Here is an 11654-nt window from a genome sequence, read left to right on the forward strand (position 1 = left end):
TTTTTAGCCCTCGAAGGCGAACCGTTGCTTATACCTACCTAGATCTAGCTATAGGGTAAAAGCCCCTCTCTAGCTACTTTTCTTTCCTAGATCTAGCTTTACTAGCTCGTCTTTAATAGTCACCGACTCTAAAAGGACGTTAAACCTAAATAAATAAATAAATAAATATATAAGAGGCATAATAGATTAGAGTATAGTTCGGGCAAGTTATTATATTGTTTAGGTCTAAGCACAGGCTCTCAGCATAGAGATAGCAACCCCGCGGCTAAAAACGAAGATACTTAAGTTACTATATATTCTTTATAGACGCGACTGCGAAGCCTATCCGAGTTCTATATCGCCATACACTAAATCACTACAGAAGGTGTAGTCACGGTTTAAGGAGAAATATCTTTAATATATTTAATTATTGCATGGCAAAGCTGCCGGTATACAAACAAAACGTAATATTATACAAGAAAGCCGCCAACCATACCAACCTATAGAAGGTAGACCTTAAGCTAGAAAGCATCGTTTCCTTTATATCGTCTTTTACTAGACCTAAATTAACGTATTATTAGGAGGCCGGGCTTAGGTTAGTAGATAAGGCAGCATCGCTAGTATTCGTTTAGGTAGTAGTAGAAGAAGTTCCGATGCTTACGTCCGTCTAGATAGAAGCATCGACATAAACCTAGATTAAGGTCAGGACTTAAATTTAGTTGCACGAAAAGTATAGTAATAATACTAACAGGCTTGCGAGGCTTTGGCTTCGGCTTTAGCGGGCCCGGAAGGGGGAACTTAGCTAGATCCGGGTCTTTTTCGTAGGTTAACGGCTTTAGAAGGGGCGGTAGGTCTTTCGCGCGTAGCTGAATCTTTACGAAATTGTATACCAGGCCTAAGACCGCCTCTATTTAGGCGTCGGTAAAGGTATTTTTAGGCTTTTTCGGGTCTCTGATATGAGGGTGCTAAAGGCGTAAGTCTTGAAGTTTAGGATCGTTAACGATAGGACCGCTGGACTACTCGCCCCCTGTGGCACCGGATAGATAAATTATAATTTCGTCTTATCCGCTATATTCGAGTGGCCGTTCTCCCGGAGGCAGCGATCTTAGTATATCGATTGAGCTGCTACGGTGGGTTCTAGACTAGACGTTGGACGAGGGATTGTTGGCCTGGTCCGGGGCATTAGCGTCCTTAAACCTGACCTTTTTTTCGTCGGGAGGATCCATCTGTTGACGTCTGAGAAAGGAGCTGAGAAAGAAGGAAGGGAGATGTCCAAAGCTATGGACGGACGGAATAAAACAATTGTGTGCTAGCGTTTTTGCTTACCTTACCTGATCGGCCATCTTCCGAAAACGGTAAGCGCAAGGCAGATGCACGCCTTCTGTCACGCCGCCCTTCCAACTCCCCAAATCCTTGCAGCATCATCTTTTCTCGATCCTGCCTCGCTCACGTCGCGCGAGCTATCCCCTCTCCAACTTCTCACGCGCGTCGGATCGCCATGGATCCACGCAAAGGCAAATCCGCCGCCGGCGACGGCAAGAACCTCAAGCACGCTCGGTCTCGCAGCGACGATTCCGACGCAGACGCCCCTCCCATAGGTTCCATCGGCGAACTAGTCAGTTAACTGGAAAGGTTAGTATCTCTCGCCCCATTCTCTAGATCCACCACTCACTATCGCAGCGCTGCGCCCGCCGATCGTCGAGTGCTCAACCCGGTATCTCGCACTCCTGCAACATCTGGCTCCACCCATGACGCCACGCGCGCCGACGTTTCTTTCCGCCAGCCCGGTGAACCAGCTAGCCACCAGAGGGCTACATCTAGCAGCGGGATCACGCTCAATACAGCCACGGGCTTTCCCTTCCAGAACCCTGGTCAGCTTTCGAGCCACCAGAGAGCGGCATCTAGCAGCGCGGTCATGATTTCGCGTGGCACCCAGACAGACCCTGTAGAGATTCGCTCCATCATTGCCAGTCCGACGGGCCAGGATACCGCCAGTTTCCCGAACTATTCTGCTTCGCCCACTGGTAGGGGCGTTTTCCCTGACTTTCCAACCGCCTCGCCTCTTGCCTCGGGTACGGAGGTGATTGACCTGGGTGAGGGCAATGACGACGATGACGAAAATAGCGACGCAGGGACGATTGACCCCGGTGAGGGTGACCATGGCCACACAGTTGTAGTTGACCTGGGTGATGAAGCAGAAGAGACAAGCGACGATGCGGAAAACACCGGTATAGTTGACCTCGGTGATGATGACGAGGAAAAAACACAGTCCGCCGCTCCGGCCCCTAGTTCCGATCAGCCTACCGCGCCCCAAGGGCTGGCTCCGGCCACCACGCAAGCCCAAAGCTCAACGCCAGCTACCACTCAGGGACAGGGCGCATGGAAGGTCCTCGATATTCTCGATGCGGGTAGTCCCGTCATAAGGGATATCCCGCCCGCCCTGTTTGCGTACCACAAAAATAAGCTTAAGGACGTAAAGGGGCCCAAAGCCCCTTGGAGGGCTGCATGGATGAGAGAACCGAAGCCGCGATGCTTTTACAGACACCTCACGCCGTCCGGTGCAACCGGCTCACGTGGAGAAATGAGAGTCCTCCAGGCAGAGCGTGCTTGCTACAACTGTGAGAAGTATGGGGAACCGTGCATTGTGCACAAGGCCGGCCAGCGCGTCGCTTTGCCTCTCCGGGACGAGATCCGGGACGTTACCGCGGGCTGGAAGAATCTTCGGTACTATGTTCGTACCGGATAGTTAGGTAGCTAGGAAGGCGATGGGCCGAGGATTGAGGCTTCTTGTATTTTTATTTTTGTATGTTGCGGGTAAGAGGTTCGCGGTTCAATGAGATTCTTTCTTCATACATCCTTGGTGTCTCCCCTCGCGCATTACGGGTTGTGGTGGTTCAACTGCCGTGTGGGAATGGCTCTAAATTCAAAGCCTGTAGCGACCATACCTACCATCAGCAAAGCCAAAGAACCCATGCCCTGACACTGTCATGCCGATCTGTCCAAGCTCATTCTCCCACATCTCAGCGAATGTCCCTGCGTCTCGAAGCGCACGACTTCGGCACCTTCGTCAGACTAGGTCATCTGTCCAGCTGCCTCTCCTGGTAGCCACGGGCTCGATTCATCAGCGACTGCCGTCGTTTCCGCGAGAAGCCCCGGTTCAGCATCCTCTACGAGCCGGCGAATTTGTGAGTGCCTCAATCCAGCAAATACTTCCTCTGGTGGGGGAAACATGGGCAGCGGTGACGAGGACAGCTCCGGAAAAGTTGTAAGCTGGGGTATGCGGGCGGTCTCTTGGCCAAAAGAGTGCAAGGACGGGTGATTACGCGACGACTAGGGGCAGGGCCCTGATGTGTAGTCAGCGGATTCATGCATATCAACAAAGGCAAACACACCTGGCTGCTGTCGATTAGCCCAATGACTGGGCAGACGATGCAGAGGCGCAGCGACTGGGGCCTGGATGTGTAGTCAACGGGATTGCGCATGCCCAAAGGCAAACTCACCAGCTGCTTGCCCTTGGCCAAACGAATACGACAAAGAGGCGGATGCGCGGCGGCTAGGTCCGTCTCCCAGACATCAGCGGAAACATGCATATCATCAAGAACAAACTCATTGGCCCGTTGTCTCCCGATTCGCTGCCAGAAATGAACTCCAGGTCTAGCTTTTGCTTTCTCGTGAGATCTTCTAGTTTCTGCCTCGGCTCGAAGCTCTAGAATGAAGCCGGGCGTCGCGTCAGGGTGAGGCGTCGGCGTGGCAGCTGCCCGTTTGGCATTTTCCAAAAACGAAGCCAGGGTTGGAGCATCCACAATCCATCAGTAAAGTCTACGACAAGAATGACCTGCCTGATAGCTAGTACCTAGAACCAATGTTACTGTGATACAGTTCTAGGCCTTATTAATTCGCGAATTTCGCCGAACGCGCGATCGACGCGACACGCGACCCACGAACACGCTTCTTTGCAAAACCTGCAGCATGCCACAACCCGATCCCCTGAAGTCGCTGTTTGGCCAGCGCGTTCCCAATTGCGATCTCTCTCCATCCCAGCACGCGATCCTGGTCACTCTGGCGTCTGAGGGCCACAGTCCTGCAGCCATCTCACGCCGGCTCGATGTCCCAGATTCGACTGTTAGAACCACCCTCAAGAAAGCGGTCCCAGGCAGCTTTACAGGTGTTTCAGCGCCTCGCCCCGGCAGAACCAGGAAGGCAAGCGACCGTCAAGAAAGAATCATCGTGCGGAATGCCAGGGTACACCCCAAGTTTACGTACCAGGAGCTGCGACAGGAGTGTGGGTTCGCTTTCAGCAAGAAGACCTATTACCGGATCCTAAAGCGACACCACATTACCAAATGGAGAGCTGCGAAGCGACCAATGCTAGAAGAGGTCCATGCTCGCATGAGACTAGCTTGGGCACGCGAACATGTTGGGTGGACAGCTGAACAATGGTATAATATTATCTGGTCCGACGAGTGCTCAGCCGAGCGGGGCAAGGGAGGACAACAGGAGTAGGTTTTTCGTACGCCACGACAGAAGTGGGACCGCCAAATGGTCTCAACATATAAGAAGGGAAAAGACCTTTCTATTATGGTCTGGGGAGCCTTCTCTGGGGCTCTAGGTCGGTCTAGATTGGTTATTATAAAGAGAGACACTAAGTCTAAAAAGAACGGGTATTCAGCCAACTCCTACCTGCAGGTTCTTAAGGAAATAATACCTACAATCTGGACTCCTAAGCTGCTCTTCATGCAGGATAACGCACCAATTCATGGAGCGAAAAAGGTGAAGAAATGGTTCCAGGATATAGGTATAGAGCCAATTGAATGGCCGCCTTATTCGCCTGATCTAAACCCTATCGAACACGTCTGGTTTTGGCTGAAGAACCAGGTCCTGCGGGACCGCCCGGATCTTCTAAATATAGGGAAGTCAGACGAGGTTAAAGACCAGCTAGAGATCGCTCTGAAAGAGGCCTGGGACCGAATTCCACAGAGGTACTTTGACAACGTACTGAAATCCATGAAGAAGCGTTGTCAGGCAGTGATCAGGGCCGGGGGCTGGCACACAAGGCTCTAAGCGACTGCAAACCATTCTGCAGTGACCTAACAGTATGGAGAAACATGTAGATACTGTCGGAATCGAATGTGGTTGTGTCTATGTAATGTTGTGTTGCCATGGGTGATTCGGTGAATTGCTCGGTCGCGAATTAATATGGCCTGTTACTGTAGATGCGCACATCTTGCTGCACGTGACATGTTCGTCTTTGCAAGGCTTTAAATAACCTTCGAAGCGTCACTGCTTTCGCGGCAACGAGACAGTAATGCGTTTCCGCAAGAAGATTGTTCTCGATTGAGGAAGCGTGCTTATCCTATGTTCTTTGGAGATGACGCGTGCATTTAGCGGTGATGCCTGGCGGCGGGAACTAGGTATGTAAGTGCGAGCCCCACATCACTTTAATTTGACCTCGCGTCTCAAACGAAACATTGCCTCTCGACAAACGCAAGTGGTAAGTAGCATGAAAGAAGAGATTTCTCATTGAACCGCGGACCTCATGTCTGCAATATCTAAGAAATACACGAAACCCTCACCTTCGGCCCACAACCTTCTTGCCTTCTCTCGTGGATATAGTACGCCAATTCATCCGTCTGTGCCGGTCATATCCAACATGAAAAGATCCACTAGCTGGAGTGGCTCTCTGGGCCTGCGAACGGGGAGTCGCTACCACCGGTAGAGGCGGTAGACGAGGCGGCAGGCAAGCCATGTGAGCTCCCAGTACCAATCGGAAGGTCGGCGGGCGAGCCTTGCGGACCAACCGGAGAGTCGACGGGCGAGCTCGTGAAAGCAGCCGTCGTCTGGCTCGAAAGGTCGCCTACGGTTGGCATAGCAGGAGCAGTCGAACTAGAGAAGCCCGCTGGGCCTTGGCTAGACGTGCCGACCGTAGCCGACAAAGCAGAAGTATCGGCGGGGACGCCTGCGGACGAACTAGGGAAGCCAGTCGTGACTTGGCTCGAGGGGTTGGGGGTGGCCGTTTGAATAGCTGGGGCCAGGGGCTTGCGTCGCTTCCTGATCAACGGACCAGGAATTGGGAAGTTTGCGAGATCCGGATCCGGTACGTACTTTGTCAAAGTAGGGAGCGGCTCCGGAGGCTCGAGTTCCGCGATTACCTTGTAGCCGGGACCGAACGCCTGCACCATTTCATCCATACTGAATTTCGTGCGCGGCCGATCGGGGTCATGGCCAGGGTGGTAGAAGGGCTGCTCCATCGGATCCGGCCATGACGCAGTGAACTCGGCCATAGAGGCATATTTGGGCTTCTGCGTGATCGCTGTAGTGCTGCTTGCACTTGGACCAGTAGCTCCTGGGGCGGCAGATGTAGCACCGCCTGCACCCGAGCCGCTAGCTGCCGATGGAGTCGAGCGGGAGGCAATGTGAGACCCAGCACTGGGTCCATGAGGCGCCGGTTGGAATTGAGGAACTGTGATGCCAGATCTGGTGGTGCTAGGAGGACTAACTGCCTCATGCGTCTGGCCAAAGGCGGCCGTCTCGACGTTGGTGGCTTCAGACACTGCAGGAAGGCCATATCCGGACGGAAGGCGGGGTTCCCTAGTGTAAGCAATGTTGTGAGCGCTCGGCCTATCAATGGAGGTGTGAGAGACTTACATTTTGGAACGACTAGGTGATTGACTGAAAGACACGACGGGGCGACTGGCGGGCAACAGATTGTGACTCTTAGATGCCGACATGCTAGGACGACTAGCTACCTCACTCAGCCCACGAAAAGGAATGGCAGAGCCAACGATGGGCGCAGTGCTGGAGCTGCTGAATCCCGGGTCTTGCGGACGACGAGCTTCCCTGTGAAGGCAATGCTGTCAGCGTTGGGCCCAGCGAAGGAGGCGAGAGAAACCAACCTTTCCGAATGACTGAACGGTTTGCCGATGGAACCAACCGACGCCGCCTTGCGAGACATTGGCTCGAAACCCTTGTCAATCTCGGCAGATGCGGCGTCGCGCTGCTTGATTAACTGGAGAGCCTCATCGCGCTCCTTGGTGACCTCCGCCAGTGCCTTCTCCGCCTTCTTCTGCTTCTGCAGAGCCTCGTCGCGCTCGTTGATCAGGGCCTTCATCATCTCTGTTACGGGAATTAGTAAGAATTCTAGGGATTCGTGCGTAAGTCTACTCACTGGCTACTGCATCCATGGATTCAGGGCTTCCATTGGCGATCAGAGCTTCAAGCTCCTCCTCGACGGTCGGTGGGCTGACGGGCGTCTCGTCGATCGGTGCCATGGTTGGTTCTGCGTCGGGAGCGATCGGCTCCAAAGTTTGGCTGCGGACGCGATGTTGTGGAAGAAGCGTGGGAGGTCAGTCTGCGTTGGGCGGAAGGTGAAACAAGCACTGCGATCCGTGCTCTGCCGATATCATCATTGACACTGCATTAACATCGCCGCGCGCATTGACAAGGTGTCCATTGTTTGCTGACAGCCCGCCGTCACGAGGCATACGCCAGCCGTGCCTTCTTTTTCGTAACCCCGACTCTCAACCACTCAACCCACTTCAGTCGGTCCTCACACCCACCGCATTCCAACTCGCTCAGTCCTGCATCTCCCAGAAACATCCATCAATCCACCTCGTCTTTACCAGTTGCCTTCAGTCTCACCAACCATGGCAGCTCCCGGGGGCCACCACGACATGATGGAAGCAAGCAGCGACGAAGATCAAAGTCCCTCCAACCAATCCCGAAAGCGACTCCTGTCTGGCCAGATCAAGGGTCACGTCGTAGTCACGGAAGACGACGGAGGCAGCGAAGTAGATGTCACTAGAGCTTCGGATGCTGATGATAATCTGTTATCGCAGCCAGATGACGAGGAGCCGCCGCCGTCCACTCAACAAGCCTTCGGGCTCACCTCTCCACTCGTCGGTGCAGGCAGCATCTTCGCTGCCGAGTTTGCATCGAACAGCTTCCAGGATTTGCTTGTCAAGATCTTCGAGATAGCCAACAGGCTTGATCACGGTGGCATCCGCGGCTGGCCACTCAAAAGGTGGCTTCAATGGAGTAGCCCAGTCATCGCCTCGATGACACCCCATGTCCTCGAAGAGATAATTGTTGGCAACCTGGCAAAGGCGGTCAAGAAACCAGGAGACGTGATGGATACCATGAGGCACTACAAGACCTACATGCAAGGCCGGCCAGGCATTTACAACATTGTCTTTGTCTGAGAGGAAGACGGTGTTGCTCCCACCCCAGTCCAACTGCGCGTTGTTATCGAAAAACTTCGACTGTACGTCTCCACGACCAAAGAGGGCGACGCCTACGCACGTCTCATCAGTGGATATAGCAGCAAGGCTGGACACTACCGGAAATTCCTCATGTCGTCGGAAAACAAGAGCATTCTTTCAGACAAGAAGTGCAAAAAAGTGTTGGATTTTTGCGTCGCTTTGGAAGAACGGCTTGACAAGTTAACTGGAGCCAAGGCGCACAATCCGCTAGACCATCCTCTCCAGTACATTGCATGGACGAACGATATGGAAGCGAGGGTTGCTCAGCACCTGGCTCATGTCTCTTCAAACTACATCATGGCCCTGTGTGACTCCATCGCGCAGGTGGAAGTGGCAACGTTTGACAACCGGTACACTCTGGTAGCCAACCCTGTCGCGTTCCTGGCCGCAGACTACGAGTCTGTCCCTGCCGAAATTATGTTCACGTTACTCGCTGATGCATACACGGATAATGGTGGTGGGTTTGCTCATACCCGCGCCGGGGAAAACCATACGTCAGTCGAGAGTATCACCAACAGAGTTTGGTACGACACCTTGCAATGGCGGAACAAGAACACGCCGTACCCAGCCAACTTGGAACGGGAGTTGAAGGCGTACAGAAAGGTAGTCAGCGACGAACAAGAACGGGAAGCAGAGTCCTTTGAGAACGCCCACCAGCAGCTCGACCAAATGGTCAGTGATCACAACGACGAGAAAGCCGATGCCAGGGAGATGATACAGGCCTTTTCCCGGCTGGCCGACCTCCGTGATGAGGGGAAAGCCACTACTAAAGATAACCTGGACCTTTATCCTGGGTCGGAGATCAGCAAGGAGGTCAACAAATCGATAGCTCGTATCGATCAAGAGAAAACTGAGCGCGACATTATTTACGACGAGTGTCAACAGCGGCTCCAGAGGGAAGAAGAGCTAAGGACCCAGTTGTTGGCGCTTATAGAGGAGGCAGAGGCGAAACAGGCAGGGCAGACAGAGCAGGAGCAGACAGAGCAGATGGAGGAGTAATTTGCTATTTATATGGACGGTGGATGTAAATTAGTAGCCAGCAGACGATCGACGAATGATCATCTCACGATTCAATGTCTGCTCGTAAGTAGTCCAATCGCTAATTGCATCCAAGTTTGCTTGAAGCAGCTAACAGACCCGATAGAAAATGACGGTTCACTTCGGCGGGTGAGATTACGATCGGCTTGGAAATCAACACTGTTGCACGTGATAAACTATGTTCATGTGTCAGATATACATGCGGAATGTATTACGGCCCTATTCACAAGGACACAGAGAAATATTTGACAATGGCATTGCCACCTATCATGCAGGCTTCCGAGCATGTACAACATAACTGTTTGAAAGATCAGCTTTACCTTCTGACAGCGGTATTTCGGGACTCACAGCTTCGACCAAAGACGGAGATCTTCATTACGCATTTCCTTGCGGACACGGCTGCTCAAAACCTGGTATTCCTGGAGACTCCACCCGAGCACGCGCGTAAAGTGTGCGGTGCCATACGCGCTCGCCGCTTCGATCATCTGCTCGCGCTGGTACATGCCCGCGAGTTTGAACTTCTTGTCTTCTTTCCACGGGCCAGTGGGCACTTCCATGATAGTTTGATTGACGTCGACAAATCCGACATTTTCGAGAGTCTTCGCAAGCGTATTCAGCATTAAGAAAGGTTTTCCGATCTTCTCCGATGCCTCCCTGAGCTTTGTCATCCAGTTCATGATGTTGGGCGCCTTCTCCAATGAATCGTCGTAGCAGTTGTACCACGCTTCGTGCTCTTGGATTTCGACGTATCCGCCGGGGTTAAGGTTCGCGAACGCTTGCGCCAGGAGCTTATTCCAGTCTCCAAACGATCCGGCCATGCTGCGTATGTGGATATAGTCGAACTTATCGTGAAAGGTCCACTCGTCTTCGGCGTCATCTATTTGGAATTCAAGATTCGGAGGGACCCTTGGACATGCTTAGCAGCTGTCGACAACCAAGGGGCAGAGACAAACCATTTAGGCTGTACTGGTGACAGGTCCGTACCGATGACCGAAGCCGCGGGAAACAAGCTTGAGACTGTAAGCCTTGTCATGCTTCGACTGCCGAGGAGCACCGCTTACTCCGCAAAATCGATCGCCCATATCCCTGTTCCAGTCCCGACATCCAAAACACGATGGGGACTCTCGAGTGGCGCAAAATGCAACTTGTCATCCATCATTAACAGCGTAACGTGGTGGTGCAGGTCGAGGCGGTCCAATTCGTGTTCGTCATTCGGCTTCGGAGCATCAGCAGGAGCTCAGACGGGGGTATTCTGCGCGCAATACCATGAGATAGGCTCCGTCTTTGAATGAGTGGTACCGGCGGCCATTCTGTAGCGGTCAGACCAGCATCTAAACAAACGCCTCCGTTTCTTACTTCTTCCCTATCCTTCTCTACCCACGATTCCAAAGAATGTAAACTGCTCTCGCTGGAAGATTGCTTCGGGTTGGTACGTTTCTTCCTCGATTCAATGATGGCCGCTTACGCGTCGCTGCCCAAGGAGGAGTCCTCGTAGTCGCTTTCCTGCGGGATGACAATTGACGTCAGTCAAGGATGGTGTGACCCTCGACACTCTGCTTACCGACTCTCTCGATGTTTCTGAGGCCATCATTCACTTGTCGGTCTCGCTATCTCGTTATCGTGGATGTTGTTGAATGCAAGTCCGGGCGGAGAGGAAGGTTAAAGACTCGTGCTCGAAACTCCACCTCCCTGTGCCGCAGGGAATTCCCGACCGACGCTAGGATCGACAGCGGGTTCCCTCGTGCCCATGTCATGCGACGATCGAGATTCGGCTCGTCAAAATGCCGACAATAGGAAGGCGAGGATGCAGGCCCCTGAGAACAGATCCCATTGCATGTCCGACCCGGTTCTTGCGGATAAATCAAGCAAGGTGTGATGACAGGTGACACTGCGGCTTACATTAGCTTCTGACTCGGTTCCATGATGATTTCCGACATACCTGTATGGTCTCCGCCACTGTTTGCTTACCGTTTTCCCGCTTCTCTGCTTACTGCACCCGGGATGTTGATGTCAGCGAGGCGGTGAGAAGAGCTTAATCCTCTCTATCGTCATTTGACCAGTAGAAAACACAGAAAATTCTTGTGTTGGCCTTGTCGAGCATGCGTTGCTGTTGGTTTTGGCATTGAGCTACGTAGTACGGTTCGGTCCGCTATCCGCGATTAGGTTTAGGCATCAAAGCGCGAAAATGACGCGAAACGGCGCGCACGCCCGGCTCGCCTCAGCCTTCCCCGCCTTTTCATCTTCAAAACATTCCACACTGCGAAGGAATCTCACGATATTCAACTGATCCCCTGAACCTCGACACGTTGTGAATGTCAAAGGCAAAAGCATCTTGATGAAACACAGGCCACACCTAATTATGGTGCACACAATCAGGAA

General features: G+C 52.8%; 5 protein-coding genes across 5 annotated transcripts; 3 read left to right on the top strand and 2 right to left on the bottom strand.

Moving 5' to 3' along the window:
- Window positions 1-1477: 1477 nt before the first annotated feature.
- K452DRAFT_322562 (uncharacterized protein) lies at window positions 1478-2836 on the top strand (the record flags this gene model as incomplete). The annotated part of the gene is made up of 2 exons (XM_033544522.1): window positions 1478-1536; window positions 1660-2836. 2 exons carry the CDS (start codon window positions 1478-1480, stop codon window positions 2723-2725), a joined length of 1125 nt encoding a protein of 374 aa, XP_033391917.1. The 3' UTR covers window positions 2726-2836.
- A 2619-nt stretch (window positions 2837-5455) lies between these two features.
- Window positions 5456-7467, bottom strand: K452DRAFT_362679 (uncharacterized protein). Its single transcript, XM_033546524.1, has 4 exons — window positions 7145-7467; window positions 6873-7092; window positions 6625-6816; window positions 5456-6597 (listed from the first exon to the last, which is right to left on the bottom strand). Exons 1-4 carry the CDS (start codon window positions 7245-7247, stop codon window positions 5643-5645), a joined length of 1470 nt encoding a protein of 489 aa, XP_033391918.1. The 5' UTR covers window positions 7248-7467; the 3' UTR covers window positions 5456-5642.
- A 155-nt stretch (window positions 7468-7622) lies between these two features.
- On the top strand, window positions 7623-8177 carry K452DRAFT_302933 (uncharacterized protein; the record flags this gene model as incomplete). The annotated part of the gene is made up of 1 exon (XM_033542656.1): window positions 7623-8177. One exon carries the CDS (start codon window positions 7623-7625, stop codon window positions 8175-8177), a length of 555 nt encoding a protein of 184 aa, XP_033391919.1.
- K452DRAFT_292577 (uncharacterized protein) lies at window positions 8151-9270 on the top strand. The gene has a single exon (XM_033541398.1). The coding sequence runs from the start codon at window positions 8328-8330 to the stop codon at window positions 9234-9236; it is 909 nt and encodes a 302-aa protein (XP_033391920.1). The 5' UTR covers window positions 8151-8327; the 3' UTR covers window positions 9237-9270.
- Window positions 9271-9463: 193 nt separating this feature from the next.
- Window positions 9464-10924, bottom strand: K452DRAFT_292578 (uncharacterized protein). Its single transcript, XM_033541399.1, has 8 exons — window positions 10837-10924; window positions 10741-10778; window positions 10632-10683; window positions 10541-10585; window positions 10337-10491; window positions 10229-10285; window positions 9624-10181; window positions 9464-9573 (listed from the first exon to the last, which is right to left on the bottom strand). The coding sequence occupies exons 1-8, from the start codon at window positions 10864-10866 to the stop codon at window positions 9543-9545; spliced, it is 966 nt and encodes a 321-aa protein (XP_033391921.1). The 5' UTR covers window positions 10867-10924; the 3' UTR covers window positions 9464-9542.
- Between the last annotated feature and the right edge of the window lie 730 nt (window positions 10925-11654).

This window comes from Aplosporella prunicola (assembly GCF_010093885.1).
Source record: "Aplosporella prunicola CBS 121167 unplaced genomic scaffold K452scaffold_56, whole genome shotgun sequence".
In the NCBI taxonomy this organism is placed as follows: Eukaryota; Fungi; Ascomycota; class Dothideomycetes; order Botryosphaeriales; family Aplosporellaceae; genus Aplosporella; species Aplosporella prunicola.

What these genes read in the sequence shown, in the direction of transcription:
- K452DRAFT_362679 (XM_033546524.1), bottom strand. Translation starts at nt 7,247, where the DNA reads ATGGCACCGATCGACGAGACGCCCGTCAGCCCACCGACCGTCGAGGAG. An exon ending in ATCCATGGATGCAGTAGCCA is followed by an intron (nt 7,093 to 7,144) that starts GTGAGTAGACTT and finishes TTCCCGTAACAG; the next exon opens with AGATGATGAAGGCCCTGATC. An exon ending in TCACCTAGTCGTTCCAAAAT is followed by an intron (nt 6,598 to 6,624) that starts GTAAGTCTCTCA and finishes CTCCATTGATAG; the next exon opens with GCCGAGCGCTCACAACATTG.
- K452DRAFT_292577 (XM_033541398.1), top strand. Translation starts at nt 8,328, where the DNA reads ATGTCGTCGGAAAACAAGAGCATTCTTTCAGACAAGAAGTGCAAAAAA.
- K452DRAFT_292578 (XM_033541399.1), bottom strand. Translation starts at nt 10,866, where the DNA reads ATGATGGCCTCAGAAACATCGAGAGAGTCG. An exon ending in TCCTCCTTGGGCAGCGACGC is followed by an intron (nt 10,684 to 10,740) that starts GTAAGCGGCCAT and finishes GCAATCTTCCAG; the next exon opens with CGAGAGCAGTTTACATTCTT. An exon ending in AAGACGGAGCCTATCTCATG is followed by an intron (nt 10,492 to 10,540) that starts GTATTGCGCGCA and finishes GATGCTCCGAAG; the next exon opens with CCGAATGACGAACACGAATT.